This window comes from Leptopilina heterotoma, unplaced genomic scaffold (genome assembly GCF_015476425.1).
Source record: "Leptopilina heterotoma isolate Lh14 unplaced genomic scaffold, ASM1547642v1 Lhet_123, whole genome shotgun sequence".
Lineage (NCBI taxonomy): Eukaryota > Metazoa > Arthropoda > Insecta > Hymenoptera > Figitidae > Leptopilina > Leptopilina heterotoma.
In genome coordinates, this window is record NW_025110842.1 from 1,198,876 (window position 1) to 1,214,871 (window position 15,996).

At 21.3% G+C, this 15,996-nt stretch overlaps 1 protein-coding gene across 2 annotated transcripts in view; it reads right to left on the reverse strand.

The window, feature by feature from the left end:
• Positions 1-1,040: 1,040 nt before the first annotated feature.
• The window catches only part of LOC122512594 (piwi-like protein Siwi), a 29,648-nt gene continuing 14,692 nt past the window's right edge, over positions 1,041-15,996 (reverse strand). For both annotated transcript variants that reach the window (XM_043628515.1, XM_043628516.1), the window contains exons 6-12: positions 14,541-14,735; positions 14,233-14,409; positions 13,719-13,998; positions 10,360-10,712; positions 4,742-5,156; positions 4,078-4,456; positions 1,041-1,359 (exon numbers count right to left, since the gene is read on the reverse strand). In XM_043628515.1, coding sequence (XP_043484450.1) covers positions 1,095-1,359; positions 4,078-4,456; positions 4,742-5,156; positions 10,360-10,712; positions 13,719-13,998; positions 14,233-14,409; positions 14,541-14,735 — 2,064 coding nt within the window. In that variant the 3' untranslated portion in view covers positions 1,041-1,094. The remainder of the gene's footprint in view (positions 1,360-4,077; positions 4,457-4,741; positions 5,157-10,359; positions 10,713-13,718; positions 13,999-14,232; positions 14,410-14,540; positions 14,736-15,996) is intronic.

Sequence of the window (15,996 nt, forward strand, 5' to 3'; positions counted from 1 at the left end):
TTTGTCTATAAATAATAAACAAAACAATTTGTCCATCGAAATTGTTTAAGTCTTTTTTCAAAATTAAAAAAAAATAATCACTTCTAAAGAAAAATCTATAATAAAAAGAAAAAGGTAAAAATATATTTTTAAAAAATAGACAAATTAAATCCATTGGTTAAAAACATATAATAAAAAAACAATAAAAATTAATTTTAAAAAAAGATTAAAAATGGATTTAAAAAAAATAAAATCAAAATAAATTCGAAAAAATAATAAAAAGATTAAAAATTTGTTCGAAAACAAAAATTAAAAAAATTCAAAATCTGTTCGAAAAAAAGTAATAAAAAAAATCGAAATTTGTTCGAAAAAAGAATAAAAAAATATTTAAAAGGATTTAGTATAAATATTTTTTTAAAAATAGAAAAACTAAAAATTGTTCAAAATTTATTATTATTATAAAAAAAGATAATGAAAAAATTTAAAAAATAGACTAAAAATTTCGCGTAATAAATGATTCAGAAATTTTTTTTTTTACGAAAACAGACGAAACATTACACAAAAAAATACATAAAAAAAATAAACTAAAAACATAATTAAAAAAAAAAAATTGATTTCATTTTTATTTACTCTCTTCGGTACAATAAAAAAAATTGTCTAAAGAAAATAAACTTACAATAAAATAATTGTAATAGAAAAATTGATTAGAAAAAAAACTCATGCAATTCTTTACACAGAATAATAAATGAATTCCATTAAAAAAACAAATGGAAATAATAATTCGGTAATTTGCGAATTATATCGCAAAAATTTTTTAAAAATTAATTGTTCTTCTGTCACGAGACAGAAATTTCTTTGGAGATCGAAGAAAACAAAAAATTAGAGAAAAAAAAAATATTCAAACAAAAAGAAAAAGAAATACAAGAAATATTTTTTCTGTCACGAGACAAAAAATTTCTTTGGAGATCGTAAGGCAGTAAAATTTCTTTAAAAAAAAAAAAAAAAAAACATAAAACGGAAGAAAAAATAGAAAAAAAATTGAAAAAAATTGAAAAAAATAGAAGAAATTGAAAAAAAAGAAAAAATGGAAAAAAATTGAAAAAAAAATAAAATACTTATAAATAATAGAGAAGAGTCTCCAATTGTGTGCTCGGCTCCTTTTGTATCGCCTGGCCGATAAGAGCGGCCAATTTGTGGGCGTACTGACACGGCGCCGGTACTTTTACCGGACCGCAAAAATTGTAGTACATTTGCGTTAATTTGTAAGTCATTCTTTGAATTCTGTCGGGGCCCCAATTTGTCGTGTCGTGAACGACATTGTACGAGGACGGCGTCACCGTTCCGCGTCCACCGCTTTGCGAAATCAGAAAGAAATCGAATCTGAAATTGAAAATATTTTTCGATTATATTACAGAAAATAAAAAAAAAAAAAAACAAAGAAAAACTTAACTCTAAATTTATGAAATTTATCTTGCGAAAATATTATGGAAAAAAGCATGAAAAAGTAAGAAAAAAAATTATAATAACAAAAACAAAAAGAAAGAATAAAATAAAGAAAAATCTATATATTTATTTATAAAAAAGTTTTCAAAATAATTGAATTCGTTTCGAGAATTTTATCAACATTTTTTTCAATAATTAAATTCTTTCGAGAAAATGTAATTAAAATTGTATTGAAAATAATTTAATTCTTGGTAGGATTTTTATTAAAATTCTTTAAAATAATTGAATTGTTTTAAAGAATTTATTATTCAATATTCTTGAATAATAATAAAGTTTTCTTTAATAATGTTTACTGAAAATTTTTAAAGTATGTAATTGAATTTTAAGAAGAATTTCTTTTAAGTTTTTAAGATAATCGTGTTTATTATTATTAATTGTAAATAACGATTTTCTTATTAAATTATATTAAAATTATTCATAGAAAATTAAATTCTTTTGAACAATTTTATTAGAATTTTTGTAAATAATTACATTTTTTTTTTTTTTTTTTTTTTTGAAGAATTTAATTAAATTTTGTAAAAATAATTACATTTTTCAAAAATAATTTTAATTGAAAATTTTGCAAACAATTGAAATTTACAAAGAATTTTATTAAAAACTTTTGAGAACAATTGAATTGTTTCGAAGAATTTTTTATCAGAATTGTTGAAAATAATGATTTTTTTAAAAGAATTTCATGAAAATTGTTGAAAATAATTTAATTTATATTAAAATTGTTGAAAATAATGGAATTTATATTAAAATTGTTGAAAATTCTTATCAGAAATTCAATTATTTTCAAAAATTTTAATAAAATTCTTGGCAAAATTTTAATTACTTTCAAAAACTTTTCTCAATTCAATCATTTTCTTTGCGTAACAATTCAATTTTTTTCAAAATAATTTTAATAAAATTCTTCACAGAAATCCAATTATGTTTAAAAATTAACAAAAATTCTCGTCAAAATTTCAATTATCTTTATGAATAATAAAATTTTTCTCGAAAATTCAATTATTTTCAAAAACTTTTAATAAAACTTGGCAGAATTTCAATAATTTTTAATACAAATTTCTGGAAAAATGCAATTATTCTTAGAAATTTTATTAAAATTTTGTCAAGAGATTTTCAATTATCTAAAAATTTGTTGATAAAATTCTTTATGAAAATTCAATTTTAAGAAACATTCAATTGTTCAATAAAATATTTATTTTTATAGTTAAATAATTGAATTCTCGTAGAAAATTTTCTAATAAATATTGATTAAAAATAAAAAAAAATCTTTGAAAATTTGTACTTTTCATACTTTTAATTAAGAATTATTCTTGAAAATTCAATTAAAATTCATCAAAAAAATTCAAATATTTAAAAACTCGTTGATAAAATTCTTCATGAGAATTCAATTTTTATAAAAACATTCAATTATTCAATAAATAATTTATTTTTCTACCTGTTTAAATAATTCAATTCTCGTAGAATTTTCTAACAAAAATTTAATTAAAAATAAATTTCAGTTAAAATTTTAGATAATAATAATTGAATTTTAAAAAAGTTTAATTGAATTTTTTTTCTAAATTATTTTAATTTTTTATGTTCTAAATATTATATTTAAAAAAAAATTGAATTTCTATAATGAATTTCATCAAAATTTTTAAAAATGAAATTGAAAATAATTGAATTCTTTGGTGAAATATCAAAAATAATTGAAATCCTACGAATAATTTTAATATTTTTGAAAGTAATTGAATTCTTGTTAAGAAGTTAATTAAAATTAAAGAAAATAATTAAAATTTGATTCAAATATTGAAATTTTATTAAAAAATAATTGAAATTCTGCGAAAAATTTTATTTAGATTTTAAGAAATAATTAATTTTTTTTTGTAAAATTTTAATTATAATTGTATTGAAATAATTGAATTTTTATAATGATTTTTATCAATATTTTTAGACAAAAATCGAAAAATAATTGAATTGTTTCCAAGAATTTTTAAAAACTTTAGAAAATAATTGAATTCTTGAGAAGAATTTTATAGAAATTTTTGAAAATAATTGAATTTCTTCGAAGATTTTTATTATTTGTGAAAATAATTGAATTCTTAAGAAGAATATTGTATTGAAAATAATTGAATTGAATAGGAAAATTTTATTAAAATTGCAATTTTATTAACTAAATCTTGTAAAGAATTTTGTCAAAATTTGTTTAAATAATAGAATTTTTAAAAGAATTTTATTTAAATTTTTCAAAATAATTTAATTTCTCAGAACTATTTTTTTCTATTCTTTGAATATATTTGAATTCTTTCGATAAACTTCATTGTTAAAAATTAAAAATAATTGAATTGGTGCGAAGAAATTTATAAAAAATTGGAAAGTAATTTAATTCCTGTGAAATTTTTATTAAAATTCCGTTTAAATAAATGAATTCTTTTGGAAAATTTTATTAAAATAGTAGATATTAAAAATAATTGAAATAATGAAAATTTTTAAAAATATTTGAAATTTTGCCAAGAATTTTATTATTTTAAAAGATAATTGATAATTTATAAAAAATAAAAAATAAATTTATAAAAAATAAAAAGTTTAAAAAAGAGGGAAAAAAAAGAAGGGAAATAATCTCACCTTGCCGGATTTGTAACGACATCATCGACAACAGTTCCTGGTGGTGCATTCTGTCCCTGATAGAAGAATCTCGAATTAATTCTCTTCGTGACGATGATGAATGCGAATTTATAGGCATTGCTATCGCCATAGAGGGCATTCAATTTGTCTTTAATCTGCTCAACTTCAATATCCATGACGAATGGAATCTGTCCCTCGCCAACGCCGTCGCGATAAAATATTATCGTCGATGGCAATACTCCGTTCACGGATTTATATTTGTGGCAAGCCTTCACCATATCCACCGACAAACTATTCGACAATTCTTCGCCATTATTGTGCGCATTCACCGAACTGAAGTAGCGGCCGAAATTCTTGTTCAGCGAGGCGACGAGAGCTCCTGTTATTCAAATATTATTATTAAATATCAAGACAAAAATTTCAATTTTATTTTTTCCTATTTTAATAATTTTGAAATTATCAAATAACAATTTTCATTCTTGTATTATTTAGTTATTTGTTCATTAAATTTTGTTTGTAAATTTTAATTGCCTGTTAATTTTATTTCCGTATAAAATTAATAAATTAAAACTAAATTCAAGATAAAATTGAAAAAAAACCAAAATATTAACAAAACAAAAAAATAATTTTTTAAAAAAATTTTTTAAAATAGAAAAAAATTTACCATAGTCACGTCCTCGCGCCGATTTATCGTGACAAACGTCGAAACCAGCGACCATAATATTCCCCTCGGGAAGATTAACCGTCCAGGGTGCACCGCCGAGTTTGCAATTAATCTGAATTGCAATTTTCGTCGCGGCTGTAAAATTTGGTTTACCCTTCGCGTAAACTGTTCTCTTCATCACAACTTGCGACAACACTGGACGATCGACGCAACACTTGGACTTTATTGCCGCATAACGATCAACGTTATTATTCGGAACAATAAACAAAATCATCTGAGGATTCGCCCGGCTCATTACGTGCTCCAAAGCTTGCATGTAACTCACCACACTGTCGTTGCGAATCTCATTGATTCTTGGCTCCGTCATTGGGAAGTACATTCCCCTCGCCGCCTTTATAATTCCACTCACCAAATCCTGTGGGGGAAAAAAAATAATTAACCATCTTCAAAACAATTATGAAAATAATAATTAGAAAATCAAATATATTTTTTTCTCTCTTTTCCCTTAAAAACAACTTTCAAAGAATTAAAAATCCTTTTTTCTCTCCTTCCCCTTGAAACTAATTTTCAAATAATTGAAAATTTTTAATAATAAAAACTGAAACTATTTTCAAACAATTAAAAATTTTAAATAATAAAAACTGAAACTATTTTCAAACAATTAAGAAATAATAATTCAGGGTTGCCACGCTTTTGCTTATTTAAAAATTCCCTGACTTTTCGCAGATTTTCCAAAATTAAAAAAACGGAATTTTTCCAGGTTTTTAAAACGAAAATTATTCGAAAACAACAATAACTTCATTTTTTAAATAAACAAAAATAATAATTTTTTTTATAGAAATTAAGATCACTCGGACTGATCCCTTTCTTCATAATTTATAGTAATTTAAATTTTCAGAAAATTTAGAAAAAGAAATTAAATTGTTTACAAAATTTTACAAAAAAAAAATCCTTCGCAAGAATTCAATTATTTTTACAAGTAATACAATTTTTCACACCAATTCAATTATTTAAAAAATAAAATTATTATTATATATAATAATCGTCGTGATTCCAGATTTCCGGATCTCTGTCCACACTTGAAGTTAGTTATAGTTATTCTTTTGTTTTTTATACGTTTTGATAGAAAATAGAAATATACATATACATAAACATACATTATAATAATCGTAAGTTTCCTTTGCGTTAGCAAATTATCTGCATTCATTTGTTTATTTTGAAAATTTAATTTTGTGGGTTAAGTATTGGCATTTTTTATATATTTTTTAATGTCAAACTTTTTAATGTGGAAAATACTTTACTTATTAAATTGTCTCGACTCTTTGGTAAAAAATCTAAAATTATCGAAAATTATCAAAAATTCAAAAATCCGAATTTCTTAAAATTCAACATTTTTTCCTCTCTTTTATAGAATTTACCTTCGTTATTTTTGTGCTTTTGGAAAATACTTTACTTATTTAATAGTCTCGACTCTTTGGTAAAAAATCAAAAATTCGAAAAAATTCAAAAATCCGATTTTCTTAAAATTCAACATTTTTTCTTCTCTTTTACGGGATTTAGCTTCATTATTTTTGTGCTTTTGGAAAATACTTTACTTATTAAATTGTCTCGACTCTTTGGTAAAAAATCTAAAATTATCAAAAATTCGAAAAAATTCAAAAATCCGATTTTCTTAAAATTCAACATTTTTTCTTCTCTTTTATGGGATTTAGCTTCATTATTTTTGTGCTTTTGGAAAATACTTTACTTATTTAATAGTCTCGACTCTTTAGTAAAAAATCTAAAATTATCAAAAATTCGAAAAAATTCAAAAATCCGATTTTCTTAAAATTCAACATTTTTTCCTCTCTTTTATGGGATTTAGCTTCATTATTTTCGTGCTTTTGGAAAATACTTTACTTATTAAATTGTCTCGACTCTTTAGTAAAAAATCTAAAATTATCAAAAATTCGAAAAAATTCAAAAATCCGATTTTCTTAAAATTCAACATTTTTTCTTCTCGTTTATGGGATTTAGCTTCATTATTTTTGTGCTTTTGGAAAATACTTTACTTATTAAATTGTCTCGACTCTTTGGTAAAAAATGTGAAATTATCGAAAATTATCAAAAATTCAAAAATCCGAATTTCTTAAAATTCAACATTTTTTCCTCTCTTTTATAGAATTTAGCTTCATTATTTTTGTGCTTTTGGAAAATACTTTACTTATTAAATTGTCTCGACTCTTTGGTAAAAAATCTAAAATTATCAAAAATTCGAAAAAATTCAAAAATCCGAATTTCTTAAAATTCAACATTTTTTCCTCTCTTTTATGGGATTTAGCTTCATTATTTTTGTGCTTTTGGAAAATACTTTACTTATTAAATTGTCTCGACTCTTTGGAAAAAAATAAAAAATTATTAAAAATTATCAAAAATCCGAAAAATTGAATTTCTTAAAATTCAACATTTTTTTTCTCTTTTATACCATTTAGCTTTATTATTATTTGAATTTTTATTCAAGAGAAAAAATGGAAAACTGAAAAAATTTAGAATTTTTTAAAAATTACAGGCCTTTTCCATGATTTCCCTGATTTCCAGAAGCCTTTTAAAAATTTCATACCATTTCCATGATTTCCATGATTTCCAGATTCTGTAGGAACCCTGCTTTTGTCTGACTTTCTTTTAAATTATCGAATTCAGTGATTTCTGGGGTGAATTTGGTTAAGTTGTAAAATGATTAATTTCTATTTGAATTCGTTTTTTTTGAATGTAGAAAATCTGATGTTAATTTAATTCTTTTTTCGCTATGCACGGCAAAAAATATTTAGCTGGATGAACTACAGATTTCACTTTAGTAGCGAAATTATTTAGTGCTTCAATTAATACTTTCGTTATTCTAGAGAAACTTATCGCTATTTCAAGTAAAACTTTTTTCAGTGTGTAATAATTATTATTTCTTTAAAAAGTATTTAATTTAAAATGGCTTTATAAAATAAGCAATGCAAAAGATGACCCAGATACTAATTGTAATTGTTCTAGCCATAGTTTAAGTCTAGTAATGTAAATTCTATTTAAATTGAGACTATTGAGTGAAATTATTTGAATTTTAGTTAGTTAAATCTCTTTGTTAGGTTATAATAATTATTTCTTTAAAATTTTTTAAATTGTTTAAAATAAGCAGCTCCATACAACATTCCCGCGCGCTTGCGCGCGGATAGTTTGGCTAGTATATAATAAAATTCGTTGTAAGAATTCAATCAATTTTCATAAATAATAAAATTATTTTTATAAATAGTAAAATTCTTCGAAGGAATTCAATTATTTTCAAAAATTTCCTATAAAATCCTTCCTAAGAATTTAAGTATTTTTAAAAATTAAAAATTTTTTTAAAGTATTTCAATTATTTTAAAAAATTTAATTATAAAATTCTTCTCAAGAATTTAATTATTTTCTAAATTTTTTTACAAATTCTTGGCAAAGATTCAATTATTTTTATAAATAAAAAAAAAAATCTTCCCTAGAATTCAATTATTTTCATAAATAATAAAATTCTTGGAAGAAATTCAATTACATATTTTGAAAAATTTCTATAAAATTCTTCTCAAGAATTCAATTAGGTATTTTCTAGAGTTTTTAAAAATTCTTGGAAATAATTCAATTATTTTCATAAATAATAAATTTTTTCCCAAAAATTCAATTATTTTTCGATTTAAAATATTTTTCGTTTAAAAATATTGATGATTTTTAAATTCGTGTGAACAATGCAATTATTTTTATAAATAGTAAAATTCTTCGAAGGAATTCAATTATTTTCAAAAATTTCTATAAAATTATTAATAAGAATTCAATTATTTTTAATAATTTCTATAAAGTTCCTCTCAAGAATTTAATTACTTTCTAAATTTTTTAATAATTCCTGGCAAAAATTAAATTATTTTCAAAAATTAAAAAAATTCTTCCCAACAATTCAACTATTTTCATAAATAATAAAATTCTTCAAAGAAATTCAATTATATTCAAAAATTTCTATAAAACTCTTCTCAAGAATTCAATTATTTTCTAAAGTTTACAAAAATTCTTGGCAAAAATTCAATTATTTTTATAAATAATAAAATTCTGCCCAAGAATTCAATTATTTTCAAAAATAATAAAAATCTTCGAAGATATTCAATTATTTTCAAAAATTTCTATAAAATTCTTCTCAAGAATTCAATTATTTTCTAAAGTTTTTAAAAATTCTTGGAAACAATTCAATTATTTTTCGCTTTTTGTCTAAAAATATTGATAAAAATCATTATAAAAATTCAATTATTTCAATACAATTATAATTAAAATTTTACAAAAAAAAATTAATTATTTCCTAAAATCTTAATAAAATTTTTCGCAGAATTTCAATTATTTTTTAATAAAATTTCAATATTTGAATTAAATTTTAATTATTTTCTTTAATTTTAATTAACTTCTTAAGAAGAATTCAATTACTTTCAAAAATATTAAAATTATTCGTAGGATTTCAATTATTTTTGATATTTCACCAAAGAATTCAATTATTTTCAATTTTATTTTTAAAAATTTTAATGAAATTCATTATAGAAATTTAATTTTGTTTTAAATATAATATTTAGAACATAAAAAATTAAAATAATTTAAAAAAAAAATTCAATTAAACTTTTTTAAAATTCAATTATTATTATCTAAAATTTTAACTGAAATTTATTTTTAAATAAATTTTTATTAGAAAATTCAACGAGAATTGAATTATTTAAACAGCGTAGAAAAATAAATAATTTATTGAATAATTGAATGTTTTTTAAAAATTGAATTCTCATCAAGAATTTTATCAACGAGTTTTTAAATATTTGAATTTTTTTGACGAATTTAAATTGAATTTTCAAGAATAATTCTTAATTAAAAGTATGAAAAGTTCAAATTTTCAAAAAATTTAATTTGAAATTCATTTTTTAATAAATATTTATTAGAAAATTTTCTACGAGAGTTCAATTATTTAACTATAAAAATAAATATTTTATTGAACAATTGAATGTTTCTTAAAATTGAATTTTCATAAAGAATTTTATCAACAAATTTTTAAACAATTGAATTCTCTTGACAAAATTTAAATAAAATTTCTAAGAAAATTGCATTTTTCGAGAAATTTGATGAAATTTTTATTAAAAATAATTGAAATTCTGCCGAGAATTTTATTAAAAGTTTTGAAAATAATTGAATTTCTGAGAAGAATTTTACTACTTTTGAAAATAATTGAATTTCTGTAATCATTTCTATAAAATTGCTTTAAAATTCAATTGTTTTTTTTTTTTTGTATTTTTGACTCTCTCTCTTTTTTCTTGAAATTATTTTCAAACAATTAAAAATTTTAAACAATAAAAACTGAAACTATTTTCAAAGAATTAAAAATTTTAAACAATAAAAACTGAAACTATTTTCAAACAATTAAAAATTTTAAACAATAAAAACTAAAACTACTTTTAGACAATTAAAAAATACAAATCTTCTTTCTCTCTTTTTTCTTGAAACTACTTTCAAACAATTAAAATGTTTAAATTGTAAAAAATAAATAATAATTTATGGGAATAATATAAAAAGGAGTAAAAAAAGAAAACGAATTGTTTTCATACCTTGCACTCCTGCATCATTCTTTGGGGAACAATGACGACCCAATCTTTGAGATTTGCCGTCACCAACATTTTATTGGCACGAATTTCATTGTCCCAACTGCCGCCTTGAACGTTAAAGACTTTCCCGTCTGCCATATATATCGGCTCCTTTGGAATGACACGACCTTTCACATTGGTTAGATTATTATCTAATTTCAAGCCCCATTCCGATAGTTCCTTGACGACTTTTGGTTCTCTCAGTAATCGAGCGTTGAATGATTTGAGACGTTCGATTCTCGTGCGCGGATCTAATTTCGTGTATGTTGCGAGGGCGTTCATCGTTCGAAAATCGGATCTCATATCGTCCGTTAATCCTGAAATTATCATTTATTTCATATTTCAAGAGAACTTTCACTATTTTTTACAATTTTTCAATATTTTTCTACTACAAATTTAATTAATTTTCAAAAAGTAGCAAAAAATAGCTTTCAAACTAAATAAAATTTAGTTTGAATATATTTTCAATATTTTTCTACTAAATTTAATTAATTTTTCAAAAAGTTGCAAAAAGTAGCTTTCAAACTAAAAAAAAGGAGTAAAAAAGTGACTATCGAAGAATTAAACTTGACGAAAAAAAAGAAAAAAAGTAAAAAGAATTCTATTAAAATTTTTTGCCAATAATCGAATGTCTGTGTGGCATTTTATTAAATTTATTTAAAAAAAAAAATTGAATTCCTAAAAAACATTTTATTATTTATGAAAACAATTGAATTCTTGCGAATGATTTTATTAGAATTTTTTAAAATAATTGAATTTCCTCAACGACCAAAAAAACAAGTTTTAGACACTTTACGAAACTGACAAAAATTACATTCTTTTTTTTATTTTCCCGACTTTTTCCTAATTTTCATCAAAAAATATTTACTTCGCTCTTATCCTACTGCTTTAAATTGAATTCCCGCGCAACTAATTTTATAATTCATCAAAGAATTTCAATATTTAGAAAAATAATTTCAATGCTGCGAAGAATTTTTTAATTCAAATTTTTAAATAATTCTTTTCTTTCGACTAATTTTATGCAAATTCTAATTTAAATAATTGAATTCCTGAGAGATTTTTATTATTCATGCGAAAAGAATTGAATTCTTATGAAGATTTTTACAAAAAAATGTTTAAATAATTAAATTCTGTTTGAAATCCTTTATGAAAATAGTAGACATTAAAAATCATTGAATTGCGAAAAGTTTTTAAAAATAATTCAATTTTACAAAGAGATCTATTAAAATTTTTTTAGAATAATTAAATGTATGTGTGACATTTTATTAATTTCTGCAAGAATTTAATTATTTTCGTAAATAAGAAAATTCTTTGCGCAAGAATGAAAATATTTTCATAAATAAGAAAATGTATCAGAGGAATTCAATTGTTTTCAATACAATTTTAATAAAATTTCACAAAAGAATACAATTATTTTCAAAAATATTATTTAAATTCAATTATTGTCAAGAGTTTTAATAAAAATTCAATTACTTTTCAACAATTCTGACAAAAAAATTCAATTATTTTTGTTAAATTGTAAAATTTTTGGCAAGAATTCAATTATTTTTGTAAATAAGAAAATTCTTCTGAGAAATTCAATTATATTCAAGATAATTTTAATACAATTTTTTTAGGAAATTAAATTTTTTTTTTTTTGAAAAATAATGAAAAATTGAATTTTGGAGAAGAATTTTATTACTTTGAAAAATAATTGATAAATATTGTTTATTTTTATTGAAAATAATTGAATTTTTTAAAGAATTTTATAAAAATTCCTCACAATAATTGAATTTTCGGGAATAATTTTATTATTTATCTTTAATAATTGAATTCTTTCGAAGAATTTTATTAAAATATAAAACGATAATTGCTTTCTTTCAAATTTTATTAAGATATTTGAAAATAATTGAATTCTTGTGAAAAATTCTAATATTTTTTTATAAATAATTGTTTTTTCGAGAAATTGAAATTAAATTTTTAAGAATAATTAAATTTCTCGAGAAATTCAATGTAAAATCGAATTCTTGGGCAGAATTTTATTATTTATAAAAATAATTGAATTTTTGCCAAGAATTTTTATAAACTTTAGAAAATAATTAAATTCTTGAGAAGAATTTCATACAAATTTTTTTTAAATAATTGAAATACATCAAAAAAATTTTTAATTTTTGAAAATAATTGAATCCTTAAGAAGAATTTTATAGAAATTTTTGAAAATAATTGAATTCTTCCAAAGAGTTTTATTGTTTATGAAAATATTTAAATTGTTACGAAACAATTTTTGAAAATAATTGATTTCTTGGGGGAAATTTTATTAAATTTGAATTGAAAAAAATTGAATTCTTTGGTGAAATATTATAAATAATTAATTATAATATTAGAAATAATATTATAAAATTTTCTCGAGAAATATTAAAAATGTATTAAAAATAATTGAAATAAAAATAATTTATAATAAATTTGTAAATAATTGAATTCTTTTAGAAAATTTTATTAATACACTAGATATTGAAAATCATTAAATTGAGGAAAATTTTTGTAAAATAATTGAAATTTTGCCAAGAATTTTATTAAAATTTTTCAAAAATAATTGAATTTTTGAGAAGAATTTTATTACTTTCGAAAATAATTGAATTCTTTGGTGAAATATTAAAAATAATTGAAATTCTACAAAGAATTTTAATATTTTTTTAAAGTAATTGAATTTTTGGAGAAATTTTATTAAAATTTTCAAAAATAATTAAATTCCTGAGAAAAATTTTATTATTTATGAAAATAATTCAATTATTGCGAAAAACTTCATTAAAATATTTTAAAAAGAATTGAATTTTAGTGGAAAATTTGGAAATTCTTCGATGAATTTTATTATTTATGAAAATAATTGAATTATTCCTTAGAATTTTAATTTTTTTTTTAAATAATTGAATTTTCATATGAGAAATGTTATTATTAGTGAAAGTAATTGAATTATTGTTTTTTGATTTCTAGTCTTATAGCGAATTTAAAGTAAATTCTAAAAAAAAACTAGAAACAGTAGCTTTTAGTGGTTGAAATCTAAAAAAAGTTAACCAAATAATAGCATAACGTAAAAAAGTAGTAAAAAGTAGGTTTTAATAGATGAGTGCAAAGCCTGTGATATTTGTTTAACAAAAAATTATTTTTAAATAAAATTAAAAATTTACTGTAGAAATTCTTGAAAAATTTCGAAAAAATGTAATTAAAATACCTATTTTGATTTGAATTGCGGAAAATAATTTTAAAAAAGAACCAAAAATAATTGGAAATTGTCAAATTTCGTTAAAATAATATTTATATATTATTAAAAATAAAAAAAAAATTACCTGTTAGACGACAGAGTTCAGGAACGAGATAAATCAATTCCGCTTGACCAGCTCGACGATCCTTTGGTTTCGATCGTGAAACCAACATTGGTTGCGACTGATTTTTTATTCTGATTCCGTACTTTTTCGCATAATAATCTTGGTATGAAACTGATTCGCCACTCTTGAGTTTGAAGGTTGACGATGGCCTCGTCGTAAAGTCAATATCGTCGATACGATAATGATTGTTATTGTAATCAGTGAGAACAACTTGTCCCAATATTTGTTGCGAAAAGTGTGCCTTTAGAAAGAAGAGAACAATTTTATTTTTAACACTTTTTTCCCAATCTTTCGATTTAACTTTCTTTGCAAATTTTTTTATCTACTTATTTTTATTTTAGTTTTATTTATTTATTTGCCCAACAGTATAAAAAAAAACAGTTATTAATTTGCAATACGTTTCTTTTTTTTCTCCTAATTTCTCATAAGTTGAGAAATAGATAATAAATTTCCAAAATATGTAAAAAAAACTTACCTCGTAATTATCGCGATGCATCTGGAATGCTTCCTCGAGGACGTTGAGAACCGTTTTTTGCAACATCAATTTGTGTGTGATTTCCGAACACATGAGAATGTTATATTCACATTGTCGAATTGATGTCAAATAACCGGGCCATAAATCGAGAATTATCTTCTCAGTTCTTACTTCAATCTAAAAAAAAACCCCCCCAAAAAAAATAGTTAATCAATTTTTAAAAAAAAAAAATTTGCTTTCGTTGTTAACTAAGCAAATAGAAAAAGAAAAATTAAATTATAATTCTACTATTATAGCAAAACACTTACTTTATTTCTGGGATCGAAGAAATTACGTCCAACCAATTTCAACTCCAAATAGTCCAAGCACTTTCTCATGACAATGTTGAAAAACGAAATATAATGATAATCGCCTTTCTTCAGCTCGCCCACCATTCGAATATTAATCTTGATTTTCGCCTCGTCTGATTGTCTCATTGAGAATAATTCCAATTCCTGTGGCGGCTGAAGGAAAATAATAATTTTTCTATAATTATTTATTCTTATTATTTATTTATTTAACTATTTTCTAACTATTTTCTAACTATTTTCTAACTATTTTAACTATTTTCGTTCAATTCCCGGTTTTTTCCCGACTTTGTCCTAATTTTTCCCAATTTTCTTTTCTCATCTTTGAAATTATATGATTTCGAACAAAAATAAATCAACAAATGGCTTCCAAATTTTGTATTAGAGTTTTGATGAATAATTAAATTCTTTTTTTTTTTGCAAATGTTATTTTTAATACTATTAATTGAAAATTCGGAAAATAATTGAATTATAAACAAAGAATTTTTTAAATTTTTTAAAATAATTTTGTCTATTTATAATTATGATTGAAAATTTGATTAATTCAATTTTATTAAAATTTATTGATACTAATTGAATTTCTGCAAAGAATTTTACTATTCATAAAAATAATTGAATACTTCCAAAAAAATTTTATTCTTCATGAAACTTTTGTAAAGAATTTTATAAAAATGCCTCAAAATAATTAAATTTTCGGGAATAATTTTGTTATTTATACTTAATAATTGAATTCTTTCGAAGAGTTATTTATACGTAAATAATTGAATTACTCAGAAGAATTTTATTAAAATCTAAAAGAATAATTGAATTATTTCAAAAAAATTTAATTAAAATTGAATATTTAAAATAATTGAATTCTTTCGAAAAAAAATTTAAATATTTGAAAATAATTGAATTCCTGAGAAGAATTTTTTAATTTATAAAAATAATTGAATTATTGCGAAAAATTTTATTAAAATGTTTAAAAATAATTGAATTTCAGTGAAAAATTTGGTTATTTTTTGAAAATAACTAAATTCTTCATTAGAATTTTATAAACATTGTTTTAAATAATTAATTTTATCGAAATATAATAAATATTATATTAAAATTTTATTTTAAATAATTGAATTTTTGTGGAAATCTTTATTTGTGAAAATAATTAAATTTTTCGATTTTTTTGTCATTTTCAAGTATTTTAAATTGAGCTCCCGCGGGCAATAACTCGATCTGCGCTCGGACGCAAGCGCTAGTACCAGTCGGGGAGCAGTGAGCGCCTCTGCGCCACTCACTGCCACCCGACTGGTATTAGAGAGTGCGTCCGAGCGCAGATCGAGTTATTGCCCGCGGGAGCTCAATTGTTTTTTTTTAATTCTAAGATTTTTTTTTTGTTATTTTCAAGAACTTTTTAATTATTTTCTCAATTTTAAGGAATTTT